The sequence below is a fragment of the Aulonocara stuartgranti genome (assembly GCF_965226115.1).
Source record: "Aulonocara stuartgranti genome assembly, chromosome: 1".
In the NCBI taxonomy this organism is placed as follows: Eukaryota; Metazoa; Chordata; class Actinopteri; order Cichliformes; family Cichlidae; genus Aulonocara; species Aulonocara stuartgranti.
The window spans coordinates 29,446,179-29,462,542 of NC_138939.1; the positions used below are offsets into that span (position 1 = coordinate 29,446,179).

The 16,364-nt window shown below is 42.6% G+C and overlaps 1 protein-coding gene across 1 annotated transcript in view; it reads left to right on the plus strand.

Moving 5' to 3' along the window:
- The window catches only part of uacab (uveal autoantigen with coiled-coil domains and ankyrin repeats b), a 40,460-nt gene extending 24,536 nt beyond the window's left edge, over positions 1–15,924 (plus strand). Inside the window, exons 3-19 of the mRNA XM_082540849.1 lie at positions 890–978; positions 1,731–1,795; positions 3,017–3,074; positions 4,737–4,807; positions 5,032–5,138; positions 5,685–5,866; positions 6,386–6,423; positions 6,814–6,870; positions 6,987–7,094; positions 7,553–7,585; positions 8,407–8,499; positions 8,689–8,719; positions 8,829–8,875; positions 9,069–11,756; positions 12,026–12,175; positions 13,122–13,187; positions 13,358–15,924. Of these exons, the coding sequence (XP_082396975.1) occupies positions 890–978; positions 1,731–1,795; positions 3,017–3,074; positions 4,737–4,807; positions 5,032–5,138; positions 5,685–5,866; positions 6,386–6,423; positions 6,814–6,870; positions 6,987–7,094; positions 7,553–7,585; positions 8,407–8,499; positions 8,689–8,719; positions 8,829–8,875; positions 9,069–11,756; positions 12,026–12,175; positions 13,122–13,187; positions 13,358–13,429 (3,955 nt within the window). The 3' untranslated portion in view covers positions 13,430–15,924. The remainder of the gene's footprint in view (positions 1–889; positions 979–1,730; positions 1,796–3,016; positions 3,075–4,736; positions 4,808–5,031; positions 5,139–5,684; positions 5,867–6,385; positions 6,424–6,813; positions 6,871–6,986; positions 7,095–7,552; positions 7,586–8,406; positions 8,500–8,688; positions 8,720–8,828; positions 8,876–9,068; positions 11,757–12,025; positions 12,176–13,121; positions 13,188–13,357) is intronic.
- Positions 15,925–16,364: the final 440 nt, after the last annotated feature.

Consider the following 16,364-nt stretch of genomic DNA (forward strand, 5'->3'; position numbering starts at 1 on the left):
GACGCCACTGCTCCACAGAAGATCAGCATCTCCTGGTCATCAACACTGCTTTTAATACCCACGCCAGCGTTGAGGTGACAGCCGAGCTGTCTCCTTGGCAGATAACTTGGGGTTAGTGTATGAACGGGCTCATGTGTCCGGGTGGGTGTCAGACAGAGATTAGCTTACACACAAGTGCTCCGCAGTCTTGCATGGAGACTAGCAGCAGTGCTGCTGTGGGTTACATTGGACAAGCGCAGCTGGAACGTTTCCAGTTGAAGGTGATGATTAAATACATGTTGGCAAACACGTGCAGTGGGAAACGGCTTAACTAAGTAGGCAATTAACGAGGGAATATGTGCACTGTGTAGCAATCGTGCATTAAACACTTTCGCTCCAACTTGCACTGAGTATGTTCAGTCGAGTCACATGGTTCTCATTGGTCGATAGATTTGATAATTTGGCTTGGGTATCCCAGTCACAACACTTGATTGATGCTGTAGATATCAATAAGCTTACTATTCATGTCTATTAACTATTAGCTATTACCATGCATTCAACATTTTTTGTCGGTAGACACGTTTTTTTTTCTGCAAAATAAGCAAGTTTGTGTCGCTCCTAGTTGTCACTTAGACCTCACAAACCCTGAGGGCTCTCGTTATGTTTTGAGAATGCTGATCCTGCTGATAGCTTGGAGCCAGGCATCAGTTTGCAGCCCCTCTCTTGTCTCTCAGTTTTACCCTCTCCCCTGTCTCTTTACACCCTATCACGTTTTCACTTGCCCTTCTCAACTCTGTGCTCTCTGCTCTCTGCTACATACCTCTCACCCATGCCCTGTCAGTCTTTTCTGGCTTTTTTATTTCTTATTTATTAATTTTTAATTAATCTCCATCTCTCTCTTGTTTTCCAGGTTTCATTTGGCTGCAACACGAGGACACTTAGAAGTCCTCAATCTCATCCTGGGACACAATGTTGATGTGACTGCGAGTGACGCCGCTGGTAAGTTTGTTGCACCAAAAGCCTTGTGCGTGATTGCTTTGATTGCTAGCAGATCGTAGCAGTCACTCAGAGTTTGGATAGAAGACACTGACTTGTCTGCAAACGCTCTATGAAATGTAAAAAGCGCTATGGAAACTGGAAAAAGAGCATGATCACCTTCATAGCTCAGAACCATTTAGCATGCACACTCACAGACCCTTAAAGGCGCAATATATTTCTGCAGCTGTGAGTATATGTTGCTTGGACCTGAGCAGACCGTCATAAATTTTATCCACTGGTGACAGCAGTTCTCACTGCCGAGCGACTAAGGCAAAGAGTATGCAACCTTCAAAAGAGTGGTAATGCTAAATACTTTGAAGAACAAATGACATCATGCTGTTACTTTCCACAGACTGAAGAAAACGGCAATCCCATCCCTATAAAGGGCGTAACAAAGGTTTTAATACTAAAATTACAACTGCTATTATAGCAACAATGAAATTACTTCATAATCTAGTTTGACTGAAACAAATCTGTATGCTGTATTTACAGAAATATTGCATTTCTATTTAATATAATGAATTAATCTAACATCATTTGAAGTCCTCTAAACAGATTAAACGACACATGTACTGTAAACACTTGTAGTATGTGCATCAGATGGGGTAATTGCATGTTGTGGCGTGTTTCTCTAAATATGCATACATGCAAATCGTGGGTTGTAAATTAACTTTTTTTTGTTGTTGTTTTGAAATTGCTTTTGTCTCTTTCAGGTAAAAGTGCTCTCCATCTAGCTTCGAGAAATGGACACTCTCTGTGTGTGCAGAAACTCCTGCAGGTAAAGCGCAGCTGTCATTGTTAGAAAACGTATGCCAAAATGAAATGACATACTACCTTTTTATTTGGTACAGTTTCACAGTCACTGGTCAGTCAGAGGAGATTCCCTCTCAGCCCCATTAAATTCTTTTTGCCAAACAGCTGTGGCTGCTGAGGCCACTCCATATCGGTCAACAGTAGTGCTTGTTGAGTCACCGTGGCCCTCTGGAGGATTTATGTGTTTACAATAAGGCGGCTGTCTCTCTGCAACATTGTGCTCTCATTGTCTTGCGTCCCTTCCCCCTCATGCCCCCCTCATATCTGGCATGGCAATGATCTAATGGAGGTTGTGGCTGTTGGCAGGGGGTTGTCAGAGCTGTTGACAAGCCTACCCTCCTGCAAACCTGCCATCCATTCTTAGTGCCGTCATCACACCAGACATAGCAGCTGGATGCCCACCACAGCTACTGTCTCCCTCCGTCAGCCCAAACCATCACGGTATAGGATATCCCACCTCCAATGCGCTACCTTCAGCTCCCATTGCTGTTCTACGCCCCCTCTTCACTATGTCATTTGAGCATGCTGCTAATTTTTGGCCCTTGTTGCTAGAGAGAGTGGAGTTTTTATAGTGGGGGACAGATCGTACTGTCAAGCTTACCCAGCAACATCAGGCTCCTGTTAGCATAGAGTCCTGCAGCCCTCATCACCACAGCACTACAATCACTGGAGCCCAGTCAGTGGAGTGGGCTGTGTGTAGATTTCACAAGCATTTGAGCACAGCACCACTTATCCTAATATGACCTTCCTTCTTCTGCCTTTTAGTTTTCACTGCCAGCTGCTGGAAATACATGATATTTAGGGTGCTCCTGTTTTACACACCTGCAACAAGGAAACCTAATTAAACCACTGCTGGACAAGTAGACTGGCATAAGAGAACCTGAGTGTCTGTACTCCACTGAAAACACTTTGTGTCCCTACATAGTTACAGTGCATGTTAGTAATGACCAAACAGAATTGTTAAGGGGTCATTTCTTTGTTATTTGAATCAGATTACAGCTTCTGCCTGGCTCTGTGTCATTATACTATAATACACTGAAACAGGTCTGTGCTAACGAACCTGTAATGTAAAGTGTGAGTTTACCTTTTTATATTGACAATAAGTCATATTCTTTATTTGTTTTGATACACGCTGTGTAACAGTTTCTACATTTTCTTTATCTGAGTTTATCTTTGTTTTTAACAGCACAACTCTCCAGTTGGAAATGTGGACCTGCAAGGAAGAACGGCTCTACATGATGCTGGTAAGACTATTCTACGGCAAGGCAGGGAAAAGTTATTTCACACAGCAATTCATTAACATTTGTAGTTCCAAGGACTTTACAAATATTGTAAATTTCAAGAAAATGATAAAATAACAGACTGAAAAGTAATGCACCATAAAACCAAAAGAAGAATACAAAGAATAATAAAAAGTGGCGTGAAAGAGGTTACAGCCGATATATCTGAGATCCAAGGGGAGTCGATTTCAGCATGGGGTACTACAAACATTAAAAGCCAGTTTGGCATTTTGAGTTTGAACTCTGGACACCACCCGCTGTCCAATCCCTGCAGACTTGTAGAGCAACATACAGTGCTGACCGCCTGTCATGAAAAGAAGGAAGCACAAATAATTTAGAAATCTCTAAAAATTAAAGAATTCAGTTAACTGAATTTTTATATCCAAATTTGAGCCAGCAACCACTAAAACCAAGTTTTCTGTTCAGGAATGATTGCTTAATTTAAAAAAAATAATGCACTTTACTATTTTTTTCTTATTTTTTCTAAAACCACAAATTTTTAAGTTATATAACAACGATGATTATATTTTAAGAATTTGCACATAGTGATGTATTAACACTTCTAGGAACATTAAAAAAGTTATTTTGGCATTTACAAGTACTGTTAATTTATGGTAGCTGTGGTATAAACCATCCATGGGCGGTTAAGCACTGTACACTATATGGACAGATGTATTGGCCCACACCTTTCAATGTTTGAATTCAGGTAAAATTTGGCCTTTGCATACATTTGTGATAGTATGAGTAATTCTAAAGAGCTCACTGAATTCGAGCCTGGTGCTGTAATAGGATGCCACTATTGTATCTCATGAAATGTCTTCCCTCCTAGATATACCACTATCATAAATCAGTAGCATTATTGCAAAGTGCAAGTGTTTGGGAAACACAGCATCTCAGCCATGTCTGTGTCCGACCACTGAGTGCTGATGCACACTGACATTCTGCTGAGTTTCTGGCATTGGCTCCCATACCTGAACAGCTCCTGTAGGTGTCCTGTGTTGGTGGCCCAGTACTTTTGTCCATATAGTGTATTTTGCATTTTGGTCTAAGAAAAAAAAGACTCAGTTCAAAGCTTTAAGTAGTATGCTCTCTCTCATCTAATGTTGAGGTGACATCACTCTGTTCCAGCTCTGATTCCACTGCAATAAAGTGCTCAGTGTATTTTAAAACTCTATTCTAGTCCACTGTAGTCCTGATTCTATTATAATCTACTAGTACTGACAGCAGCAGTAGAAGATTATAGTAAACAACTATCCTGCTGCTACTAAATTATAGGTGTACTACGGTAAAATAGAGCTGGTACCCTGTGCAGTAGCACAATAGTAACTGCTGTAGCATCAACCCAATTGAGTTCTATTCAAGTACTCACTCTACTCTGTATGTGTGTACTGGAGTAAACTCTACTCTTTTCTCTCTTTGACTGTTTTCCATAATCAAAGCCGACGCATGCGTGCATATGGATGTTGATGTTTGAGACATTATAGAAAATAAAATTCAGCAGTTTGTTTAAAGGCGGTTTGCGTATAGCTTTGATGGTACTATTTTCAACATCAACAGTGTCTGTGCTTGTTTTTCCGTGGTAAATGAGATGAAATGATTGCAGCGCTCTGTTCTTTTTCTCCACAGTCATGGCGGGCTGTGCCTCCAGCGTCAAACTTCTCTGTGACAGCGGGGCGGCTGTGAATGCCACCGATTTTGTGAGAATTGCTTTTGCTCTTTGTTTTGCAGTATTTTTCTGAAAAAGCCCAAGCCATTTTGTGCTTGTGTTTAGTCCTTGAGTTTGCCTTGTGTGGAGGTCTTAAACTACATTTAAAGTCATGTTAACCTAGTTTACATAAATGCTCTTTGTGGATCAGATCATGAAGGAGTGTACTCACATCTGTAGAGGAATGTGAATGTTTTTTTTATTTTCTTTCTTCAGGATGGGAGGACACCTCTGATTCTGGCAACCCAGATGTGTCATCCCCGTATTTGTCAGCTGTTGCTGGAGCGAGGAGCTGACATTACTGTCCGGGACAAACAAAACAAGTAAGATACACTCCAATTTGCCGAGCGGGCCTGTTAGAGCAGTTTTAATTGAAGTGGAAAGCAAGATTTGGACAGATTATATAGTTTGAAAAGTTAAAACAAGTCTCATTTCTTCTGGCGTTTTTGTGACATTAACATGAAACCAGTTTAGATTGAACAGGCAATAAAAGTTTTGTTTTTAAAAGGGAAGCAAACAGAATCCAACACTGAAAAATACAGCAGTAGTAAGAGCTCATGAAGGCACCACCAGCCTGAACCCCTGTTATGAGGCAGGATGGATCCATGCGTTCATGTTGTTTACACCAAATTCTGAACCTGCCCTCTGAATGTTACAGAATTTAAGATAATTTGATTTGACAGGAGTCGCACACAATGTGGTCTTCTGCTGCTGTAGCCCATCTGCATCAGGGTTTGAGCTGTTGTGTGTTCAGAAATGCTCTTCTGCACACCTTGGCTGCAGTCAGGTTACTGGTACATCCCCATCAGTTTGAAGCACTCTGATGATTCAGCTTTGCCTTCATTATAAACCGTCTCTGACGCCTTCAGGACCGCGCTGATCCTCGGCTGTGAGTTCGGCTGTAAGGATGCAGTGGAGGTGCTGCTGAAGAGCGGCGCCGATGTGAAGACTGTGGACGGCTTGGGTCACGATGCACATCACTACGCTCGCTTCAACAAGGACCAGGAGCTCATCACGATGGTCAAAAGTTACATCGACAAAGCCAACAGAGGTCAGAGAGCAGGACAAGAAACAGCTATTTCTAAATTTGCTTTTGGAAGAAAATAAATAAATAAAACTTTCCAGACTAACCTAAAGATAAAGGAAAGGTCTAAACCTTAGTGTCACACTATTTTATTTCTTTTGTTACTTGGATACTTAGTGGCATAAAACACATCAGCGTGACGGCTCACCAGGTTATTTACGTACAAAGTGAAAGGTGATTTTTGTAAAGACTAACAAAAGTGTAGCCTTTAGGCTACATGACAGTACTATTATTACATATGCTATCAATAATGACAAGATGCTATTTAACTTTAAGTATCTGCTGGCTTCGAATCATAAGTATACAAAGTTATACATTTCAAATCCTGTGTTTTGTTTTTTTGTTCTACATGTCTTACAACACTTTCACAGCTGCTTCCTTTTGCCTTCCTTGGTTGCGTTCTCTCTGAACGTGTTTTTGTCTTATCCTGATAACAAACAGCGGAGGAATGAAATGTCACCTTTCGCTTTTCTGGTTGTGTTGCAGATAAAGAAGCCGCAAAGATAGAACAGTGGAAGCGACAGGTAACGCTGAAACATGCAAAAATCACATCATCTTTAAGTCTCTTTAATATAATAATAAAGAGCATTTGTTATTCTCCACATTTCACTCATTGTGGAGTATGTCATGGTGACATGTAGCCTAATGGAAATGGTGCTGAAGCTCTATATTTGTTAAAGATAACGGTGGTCAGAGTTGCTTATATTTCCAGCACTGTAACCTCGCCCTCTCCTGCTGCTCCCTCCACATCTCTCAACATCTTTTTTGGTGTTGTTCAGCACACCGTTTATACATTTCAGGCTACATAGATCTGCTCAGTTGTGCAACGCTGCCATCTAGTGCCTATAAGTGAGAATTGTTCTGTGATTTCATGACTGTGGTAATGTTAAATTAAGATCCTGTCTTATCCTCAGCATTCAGTGGAGAGAACAGAGGCAGCTGAGATTAACAGAAAGGACCAGATCATACATGTAAGTGCTGTGTAACGTCACCATACTCATTACACACAAACAGTCTTTTCTATTTTTGATTCATCATTTTAATTATTTGTTTAAAGTTTTGTCTTTTTTTGCTGTTTGTTATTCAGGATCTGGAAAGGCAGAATGAGACTCTGCAGGAAGGCCTCAGGAAGTACTACCAGGAGCAGAAAGCGCTCTTAGATAAAGTCAACATGCTCCAGCAACAGCTCACCCAGGTAAATCCAGGCTAATGTATTCCCACAGTGACAGAGCCCCTGTGCACAACGGTACAGTAAAGCCTTCCAGGCGTCTGGCTCACTTTGTTCACTGCACCTGCCGGATGGTTTTGCACGTCCTTCTTAGGACTGAAATGATGAATTAAAGTAAAATGTAATAACAACAGCTAAGCTGAGTCACGCTGCTTTGGCATAATGTCTCCTTTTCCTCTAACATAAGGAGTGTAATTTAGGAAATGTGTGATAATTTTCTAACCCTAGGTGTTGAGGAGGAAGAGCTGGCTTATAATTATATTAAAAAAAGGGAGACTTTCTTAAGTGAGCATGATAGCTGCCTGCTATTAGCTGCCAGAACAATTTCCAATACGCAGAAGGGCAAGGAAATTCAATTAAATGAAATCAGCTGTCATTTATTAATCTCTCATGTGAGTTGACTTGTGATCCTTTTTCATCTGCAGGAAAAAATGGCTGCAGAAGACTCTCAAAAAGAGGTATGATAGAAAAATAACCACTTACTCCTGCCTGTGGTTCATTCACAATGTTCGCTTTTATCCTTCATTATAAACTGCATGCATACGTAACTTGAACAACAAGGAAACACTTTGTATGACAGTGCTGGTTAATGATTGTAGCTTGCTCTTTGTGAAATTGTGTCCTGTGCACAGTGAACTCTTTTCTTCCAAGAGCTCTTCCCTTTTTTTTTAGGTTATCAGCATTTAATAAATAAGGAATAAATAACAGTCACTTCAAAGTAAAAGGAAATTGTTAAACTAGTCTATAAATAAGCGTGAAGCTGCTCGCCCTTTAAAGCCATGGATGTCGAGGTGTTTTGTGGATTTATTTTACCGTGCGCGGATCAGTGTTTGCCTGCAGCTTAGTATCTTGGGCGCAGGAGCAGTTTTGTCTCGTAAAGATGTGCCAACCTGCAGACCAGATTTCTTCTCTTCGGGACTTCAGGCCTCACCTCCCTCCCTTTGACTTCTGCTGCCTGTAGAAGCATTCGTTTTTCACTCTGCCTGCAGCACATCCAAACGTCTTCGCTAAGCCCCTTTTATATCTGATGCTGTTAAAACTTTTTGAATTAGAAACATCAGTGGTGATAACACAAACTGTAGCACACATAGGGAGTAGATGCATTTAGACATATGGTTAGTAGGTACATTATCTGATATCTGTGTTTTTCATGTTACGAACTGTTTCAGAGTAAATTGTTTGATTGGTTTGGCCTTTTCTGAGCATTTCATTTAAAGTGTTGAAGTGTGAGTTCTTACCCTCACTGCTTTTAACATTCTTCTTCTTCTTCTTCTATTAGAAGGAACAGTTGAAGATGTTACTCAGCACCAAAGAAAAAGATGAAGGCGCTCGAGGGCAGGAGACTGTCAAGGTCCAGCTCCGGAGTACTTTGGTTAGTGAATTTATGCATGTGTGTGGTCTCTGCTTCGAGGTAATCCTTATGAAAGTAAAATGTTTTCGGATTCAAGTTTAACAGGCATGTGCAGCCTTCTGATTACAGCAGTGTTATTTTATTTGTATTTTTATGTATTCTGTCTAATCGGTCAGTTTGTAATCGATTTGTCCATCTGTGTTTTCACAGGGGGAATACTCTGGTCAGTCGGTTATCAAAGGTCAGCTTCCTGCTTATTTTGGGCCATAAAGAAAAGACTGTAATTTCAAACTTTAGCAGCAGAGTTTGTGTTTGCTTTAGTTTTACGTTTGTGTGCTGTTGTGTTGCAGGTAAAGAAAATGTTTTTGTCAAAGGTCACAGCCTGGATTCTGATCAGGTATTTCCCCCCCTGTGAACAGTTTTATATGTGCTGCATGTGTCTGGTGTCTATGCACGTCTTTCTTTCATAGTTTACATCTAAAAGGTTTGAATGTACAGTGGTGGGTGGGGCAAAGCTGTGAATGACTTTATTGTGCAATATAAACATATACTATACTAATTCAGCATCTTTTTCCTATCTCTCTCTAAAGATGCTCAGAAATCCTCCCCTCTCACGTTCATTATCCCGACCGCTGGAGAAGGGTCTTCCTGGTGAGCTGGATGCGCTCCGAAATGAACTTGAGGCAGTCAAGAAAAGACAGCAGGCAGCTGAGGAGGAGACGACACGGCTTCAGTCTGCACTGAGCCGTAAAACCAGAGAGTGCCAGGAGCTGCTTCAGAGCCGAGACACCATCCAGAAACAGGCTGACCAGCAGGTTCAAGAGCTCGAGGACGCCTTGGGAGACGTCCAGAAACGGATGCTGGACTCTGAGTGCAAGGTCAAACAGCTGCAAGCCCACGTAGTCGCTGTCAAAGAACATTTAGGAGGCCAAGCGGCAGAAGAACTGCGCACTCAGCTCCAGGACGTCAAGGCCAAGTATGAAGGTGCTTCGGCCGAAGTGGGCCGCGTTCGCAACCGCCTCAAACAGAGTGAGAAGGCCTTGGAGGAGTACAAGAGCAGTGAGAGCCAACTAGCAGCTGAGACGGAGAGGCTGAACCATGATGTCCAAAATCTGACTGCAGAGCGAGACGTACTGAGAGAAACACTTTTAGAAATGGAAACCCAGCTGAAAGAGGCCCAGACTAAACATGGCAACACCGTACCGGCCGAGAAGTTCGACAACATGAAAAACCTGCTCACCAATGCAGTTGACGAGAAGGAACGGCAGCTCGCCGAGCTGAGGGAAGACTACGATCGGGTGCTGGAGGAGGTGGCGGAGCTCCATCGAAAGCTAGACAGCCCCTCCTCACAGGGAGGCCCGAGGCCGTTGTCTGCTGAGGAGCAGCAGGTCTGGGCAGCACTGGAAGATGAGAACGCTACCCTGAAAAAGACATTGGTGGAGGTGACTGCAAAAAGCCAGGCTCTGATTCATGAGGTTGAGAAGAGTGAGGATGAAAAAGACATGCTACAAGAGCAGCTGGATGAGCTTAACAGCAGGATTGAGGTGGACTTTATACCGATACAGAACCACGAGGAAGTTCGGAGGAACATGGTAACGGCTCTGGAGGATCTCGAGGACAAACTGGTGGAAGCCGGCGAACGTTGCGGAAGAGCAGAGGCACAAGTCCAACAGCTTCAGACCGAGAGGGGCGCGTTGCAGAAGAATATCAGCAGCCTCAGCAGCACGAGTGAGAAACAACAAAGTGAGATGGACACTATGAGGTGTCAGAATGCCGACCTGATAAAGAAAGTTGAGCTTTTGCAGAAGAGATGTGAAGACAGAGATAAAGAGTGTGTGCAGCTGACCACACAGAGTCAGACTCTCAAAGAGAGCTTGGAGGGACAGTATGTTCCCAGACAGCAGCACGAGCAAGTGAAAATGGAGTTAAGTTCCACCTTAGAGAGCGTTAAAGCTGAGATGTTAAAGTTGGACACAAGTCAAAAAGAAAGTGGGGAAGAGTTGAAGAATGTGAAAGAAGGAAATGAAAAGTTAAAAGAAAAGTTAGAAAAAGTTCTGCTGGAGATGAAAAACGACTACATCAGTGTAAAAGACCACAGAGCTATCACAGACAAGCTGAATGCTGCCGTGGTCGAGGCAGAGAATAGAGCAAATGAGGCGTCTGCAATGCATGCGTTGGCTCAGGATGAAACTGTTAAGCTTACTCACGAACTGGAGGCTCAGAAGAAAGAGCTTGATACCATACAAGAGGCTATTCAGTCTAAGTTTGTGCCTCTGACAACAGCTGAGGAGAAGGAAACCTCTTACAGCACCCAGGTTAAAGAGTTGACAGCAAAACTGTTGGAAATGGAAGAGAAGTATGACAAAGAAAAGACTGCCAGAGAGGGCAACAGACAGGAGGAAAAGAAACTGAAAGTTGAGGTGGAATCTGTTCAGAGGAGACTAGACGTCGCTCTGGTTTCCAGTGAAAAGCACAAAGAAAATGAGGAGGAGTTCAAGGCTAAATGTGAAGAACTGACCCAGAAGTTGGTCAACTTAGAGCAGCAGCTCGACGAGGTAACACTTCAGAAAGCTGAACTTCAAGAGCAAAATGCCCTGTGCAATGCTCAAATTCAAAACCTACAGGAGCGTCTGAAGTCAGAGCTGACACGCATATCGACATACGATACCGAGCTCAAAGCCCTCAATGATGCCTTACAGCAAGCGCAGGCTGATTGCAAGAAAGCAAGAGAGGCGCAGCAGGCGGAGGCCCAGAAGGTGTGCGCCTTTCAGAAAGAAGTGCAGGAACTCCACCGGGAGCAGGAGTCTCTGCTGCAGCATGCCGAGGCCAAGGAAGCCCTGGAGGCTGAAGTGGCTAAGCTACACCTGGCTCTCCGCGAAGAGGAGGAAAACAACGCCCAGAGGGCGGAAGATGTATCTGCTCTGCAGTCAGAGCTCCTTCAGGCTACTCAGGCTCTCGAAGAGATCCGCTGTAAGGAAGACCAAATGAACGAGCTGAAGAAGGAGAAACAGCAGCTGGAGGAGGAGGCCGCCAGCCTGAATAACAAGCTGCTGAGCTTGGTAGAAGAGCGTGAAAAGGTCCATCAGGAGGCAACAAAAGCAAGAGAGGGCGAGAGCAGGGCGAGGACGGAGATGGAGGCAGTCCAGGAGAAGGGGCGCGCCATCGAAAGGGAGATCAGAGAGCTGAAAGAGAGATACGATGAGTCCCTCACCACCATCTGTGACCTGCAGAAGAGGATTCAAACATCAGCTGAGCAGACCGAAGCCAAAGACAAGAAGGTACAAAACAATTCACAGTATAGTCTTAATTGTTCCCAGTTTCATTTGAGAGATTTTGATCAATTTTACGCGTGTTTCACATAAACTCTAAATGCCACTGTAACAATGAAAAGCATGATAATGACCACTGAGACGCGTTTGTCATTTATTTTGATGAATAGAGGAAAAAGATTTTTCTGACATTTTTCCATTTCTACTGTGGAAATCCTTGATCGACGTTAAATGATCTTTAACGTCGATATTTGTCCTGCTCTTTGTCTGTGTGACAGATCACAGAGTTGCTTACAGACGTTGAGCGATTAAAGCAGGCGCTGAATAGTCTGTCCCAGCTGACATACACAAGCAACACACCCAAGAGGCAGACGCAGCCCATCGACACACTCCAAGCTCAGATCAAGAGCCTACAGCAGCAGCTGGCTGTAAGTGGACACACATCACATGCTAAAACGTGTTCTAGACAAACTATATAAATATAGACCGCCAAAAGTATTCGCTCACCCATTCAAATAATTGAATTCAGGTGTTTCAATCACTTCCACAGTCACATGTGTATAAAATCAAGCACCCGTGCATGCAGACTGCTTCTACACACCTTTGTGAAAGAATGGGTCGCTCTCAGGAGCTCAGTGAGTTCCAGCATGGTACCGTGATAGGATACCACCGTGCAATAAGTCCACTCATGAAATTTCCTTGCTACTAAATATTCCACAGTCACTGTTAGCTTTGTATGGTTTGTTATAGTACCACTATCTTGCACAATTTCATGCTCCCAACTTTGTGGGAACAGTTTGGGATGGTCCCTTCCTGTTCCAACATGATTGCACACCAGTGCACAAAGCAGCATCCATAAAGACATGGATAGGTTTGGTGTGAAAGAACTTGACTGGCTGACTTCAACCCGACAGAACACCTTTGGGGTGAAATGGAGCGCAGACTGTGAGCCGTGTCTGACCTCACAAATGTGCTTCCATAAACACTCCTGAACCTTCCCCAGAGGAGTTGAAGCTGTAATAGCAGCAAAGGGCGGGCCAACATCATATTAAACCCTATGGACTAAGAATGGGGCATCACTCTAGTTCATACATGTTTGAGGGCAGATGAGTGAATACTTTTGGCAATATACTGTATTTAGTTATTATTATTATTACATATTTATTTTGGATAACTGAATTGATAACGTAATGAAAAGCTGAAAACAAGAAGACGTGAACAACTTTAGAGCAAGTTGGATGCTGCTCTTCTAACATCATAACATACAGCAGCTGGAAGCTGGAATACAGTCAATATTAATTACACTGTCTAGCTGTTAAAGACGTGAAACAAAGCACAGTGTCACTCACGTCTTCCTCCTTTCTGCTTCACAAGGATGCTGAGAGGCAACACAGAGAGGTGGTTTCAATTTATCGAACACATCTGCTCAGCGCAGCCCAGGTAAGTCTTACTCATTAATCTGTGGAGATTACTGCACAGTGAGATTTGTCTGGTTTGTCTACGAAAGAAAGTTTGCAGCAGGGTTACTACAGAATATCAGATGATGATAGTCTAATGTTAATATCTGATGTTATATATGTACCGAAGCCCTTCTTCTGTTTCTCCCACAGGGCCACATGGACGAGGACGTCCAGGCCGCCTTGCTGCAGATCATCCGCATGAGACAGGAGTTTGTGTGTTAAAGCTTCAAAACCCTGCTGCTACCTGCTGACTCAGATTCACTGTTTTCATATCCCCTGCTGTAAAGTGTTCCTGCTGTGGCCCCTGTGGGCGCCCAGTGTGTGTCTGCTGACAGGCTGTTAGAAAACACATTTTGCTGCATTTAAAGTCTAAGAAGTCTCCAAACTGTAGATGCAGACGAACACCAGCAGCGTTTTCTTTTAGATACACAGACAACATAAACTCAGCAGTTAAAGCCAAATGTAATCAACTACCTGTATGCAGAAACACTTTGCAGTTGCTGGTACACAGTATGTAAAAACAACAAACTGTTTCATACATTATTTTTCACATCTTTTCTAATGATGGTGAAGATCTGTGGATTTTATGCAACTTTTACACATTATATTCAGTGATGTGAAGGTTATTTGAAAATGTGCATCCCTTTCTTGGATTACTCCTGAAACACTCAGCTAACTGTAAACTGGACAAGCAGACCACTTTTCACATTCCCGCCTGACTGTCAGCGCTCGTGCAGAATGCTTCCATGTTTAACACCGACGTTTGCTGGAGTTTTAATGGGAGGGGTTCACAGTTTCCAGCTCAGAAGCTCAGAGTTACTGGCTGCTGTAATCATTGTTTTCTTTGATACATTTTCAGCTGCTGATTTATACACACACACACACACACACACACACACACACACACACACACACACACACACACACACACACACACACACACACTCAAATGAAGCAAAAACAGAATAGCAACAGTAGCAATATCAGAAAGGTACTTTAGGTGTACTTTCATGTCGCCTATCTGTACCTGGCCAGTGTACAGAGTGGCAAATCGTGCATGTGTGTTATCAGCCTAAAGCTAAATGACTATTTCTTGTAGTGTGCTAGCTCCTGTAGGTAAACCTTTTTGTTTTACATAGAGGGAGTCTGAAAACTCTTTTATGATTTTCTTCAGCTTGCAGGCGACAACGCAGATGTTGAGATGAGCCATCAGTTTTTTTTTCTTGTTCTTGCTAAGATCTAACTAGTTTAAGAAGTGATAATACTTTTAGTACTTGGTGTTAAGTTGAACAAATGCAATATGAGATCCAGCTGAATGATTAGTATTTACTTTGGGGCAAAGGCTCCTTTTGCCTGCCTGTTTCCTTGCAGAGCTGCTGGGAGTGCACGGTGACATGGTGAAATCACAGTAAATTTAACTGTGGAGAATGAAGCCTTAATATTTCCATTTGTTTTTGACTCAAAAAATGATTACAGCTCCCAGTAAATCAGTCAGTGTACAGACGGGCTGAAAATCAGATGAAACTACGTGAACCTGTCCTTTAACTTTCACTCGCGTTCTTTTAAGTCAAACTCATTTTGTGGCACACCTTTCTTCTTCTTTTCTTCTCTTCTGGAGGTCCAAACTAATCGGATGCCAAAGACCTGAAGTGGATCCAAATCTAAAGCCTTCTTGCCGCGCTTGTAGACAGTTGTATGAGGTATATTTGGGTGAGTGCTCAGTTATCTCACAGTCCGGTTACACGAATCTGTGCACTGGTCACGCAGGATTCGAATCACAGGGGTGTGAAGAGGCGATTTCTTGCTGTGTCCTACAGTTTGCAGTGGCACGTCGTCTTTTTCTTTAAACCAGAGTGTCCTCTAGTGGTGAAACTTGGCAGGCCAAGTTGGTAGAAAATGTAATAATCACTGCAGACCAGGGGTAGGCAGTTGCTGCTTTTGGAAGCTGTTACAGCTGCATGCGTTTACTGAACACTAGTGGCATTTATTAGAAATCTGAGAAACGCTAAAAATGTGCATAAGAAACTAAAGTGATAAAGCTTCATCTGCTAATATCTGCTGCTGTGTGTTACTGCTTTTTAAACCAAACCTCTTTAAAAACCGCTAAAACTCAACTTTATAGAGCAGCTGATTCATGCAGCTATCCCAGAGCAGCAGACGCGTACCCCTGAGCCGGCTCTTTGTGGCTCCTGATGGTGTAGTGTGGTGGTGTTGTGATTGTTGAGCGAGTCTCTTGTGCCTTTACACTGATATATTTTTCATAGCTTTGTACTTTAATTACTTTACTACAGTGTGACATTATTCAGCAGGTCTGGAAGTAGAACGGCACAAAACACGTTGAGGTTTTACTGTAGGATACTAATTTGATAAGAACAACCCCTGAACGATTACTCATCTGAAACACTCCTCTTTACCCTTCCAGCTAATACGCTTTGTTTTTATATTTAGCACACACACACAAAAAGCTGTTTACACCCATCAAACCTTTTCTCTGTTTTGTTCTGCAGATTTTTTATTTTTAATGGTTAACACAAACTTTTTGGATGTTTCTTTTTCTTTTCCCTCTACCGTTTAAAGGCTAAAGTATGAATCCATTTGAATCTTTAAATGTTACTGTTTAACCAGTCTGTTTAACTTGGCGGAGGCTCTTGGCAAGAATAGTTGTATTTGTGAATCAGTCATACAAAATCAATAAAAGTGCCTAACATAGAAAACTATATTGTGTTGTGTGTGTGTCTTTTGTCATCACAACATTAGCACTGCTGGTACTGTAGCACAGCTGAAATGCCTCAGTGGCTACAGGATGAGGATGTGGTGAAGACATTTGTGTTCTTCACCGGATCTTTTTGATGATTTCCTGACTTTGTCTGGCACCATCAGCAAGTCAGATTTTGAACTCATGCCACGTGTTAATCTCATCACCTGTGTGTGTGTATGGTTTATGAACAGCTGTACTTTGGAAAGAAAAGCTGGGTTTTTCTCACATGGAACGAACTTAAAAAAACGAAAGAGTTGGTCATACATGTGCTTAAGAGGATCGGTGTATGTCCAAAACAGGGAAAGCACTATATTACTCAATGTGCTGAAGACGGAAGACAAAAACTGTGTAGGTTGCCTTAAGGAAGTGAAAGCAGCAAAACAAAAACACCTGTTAATT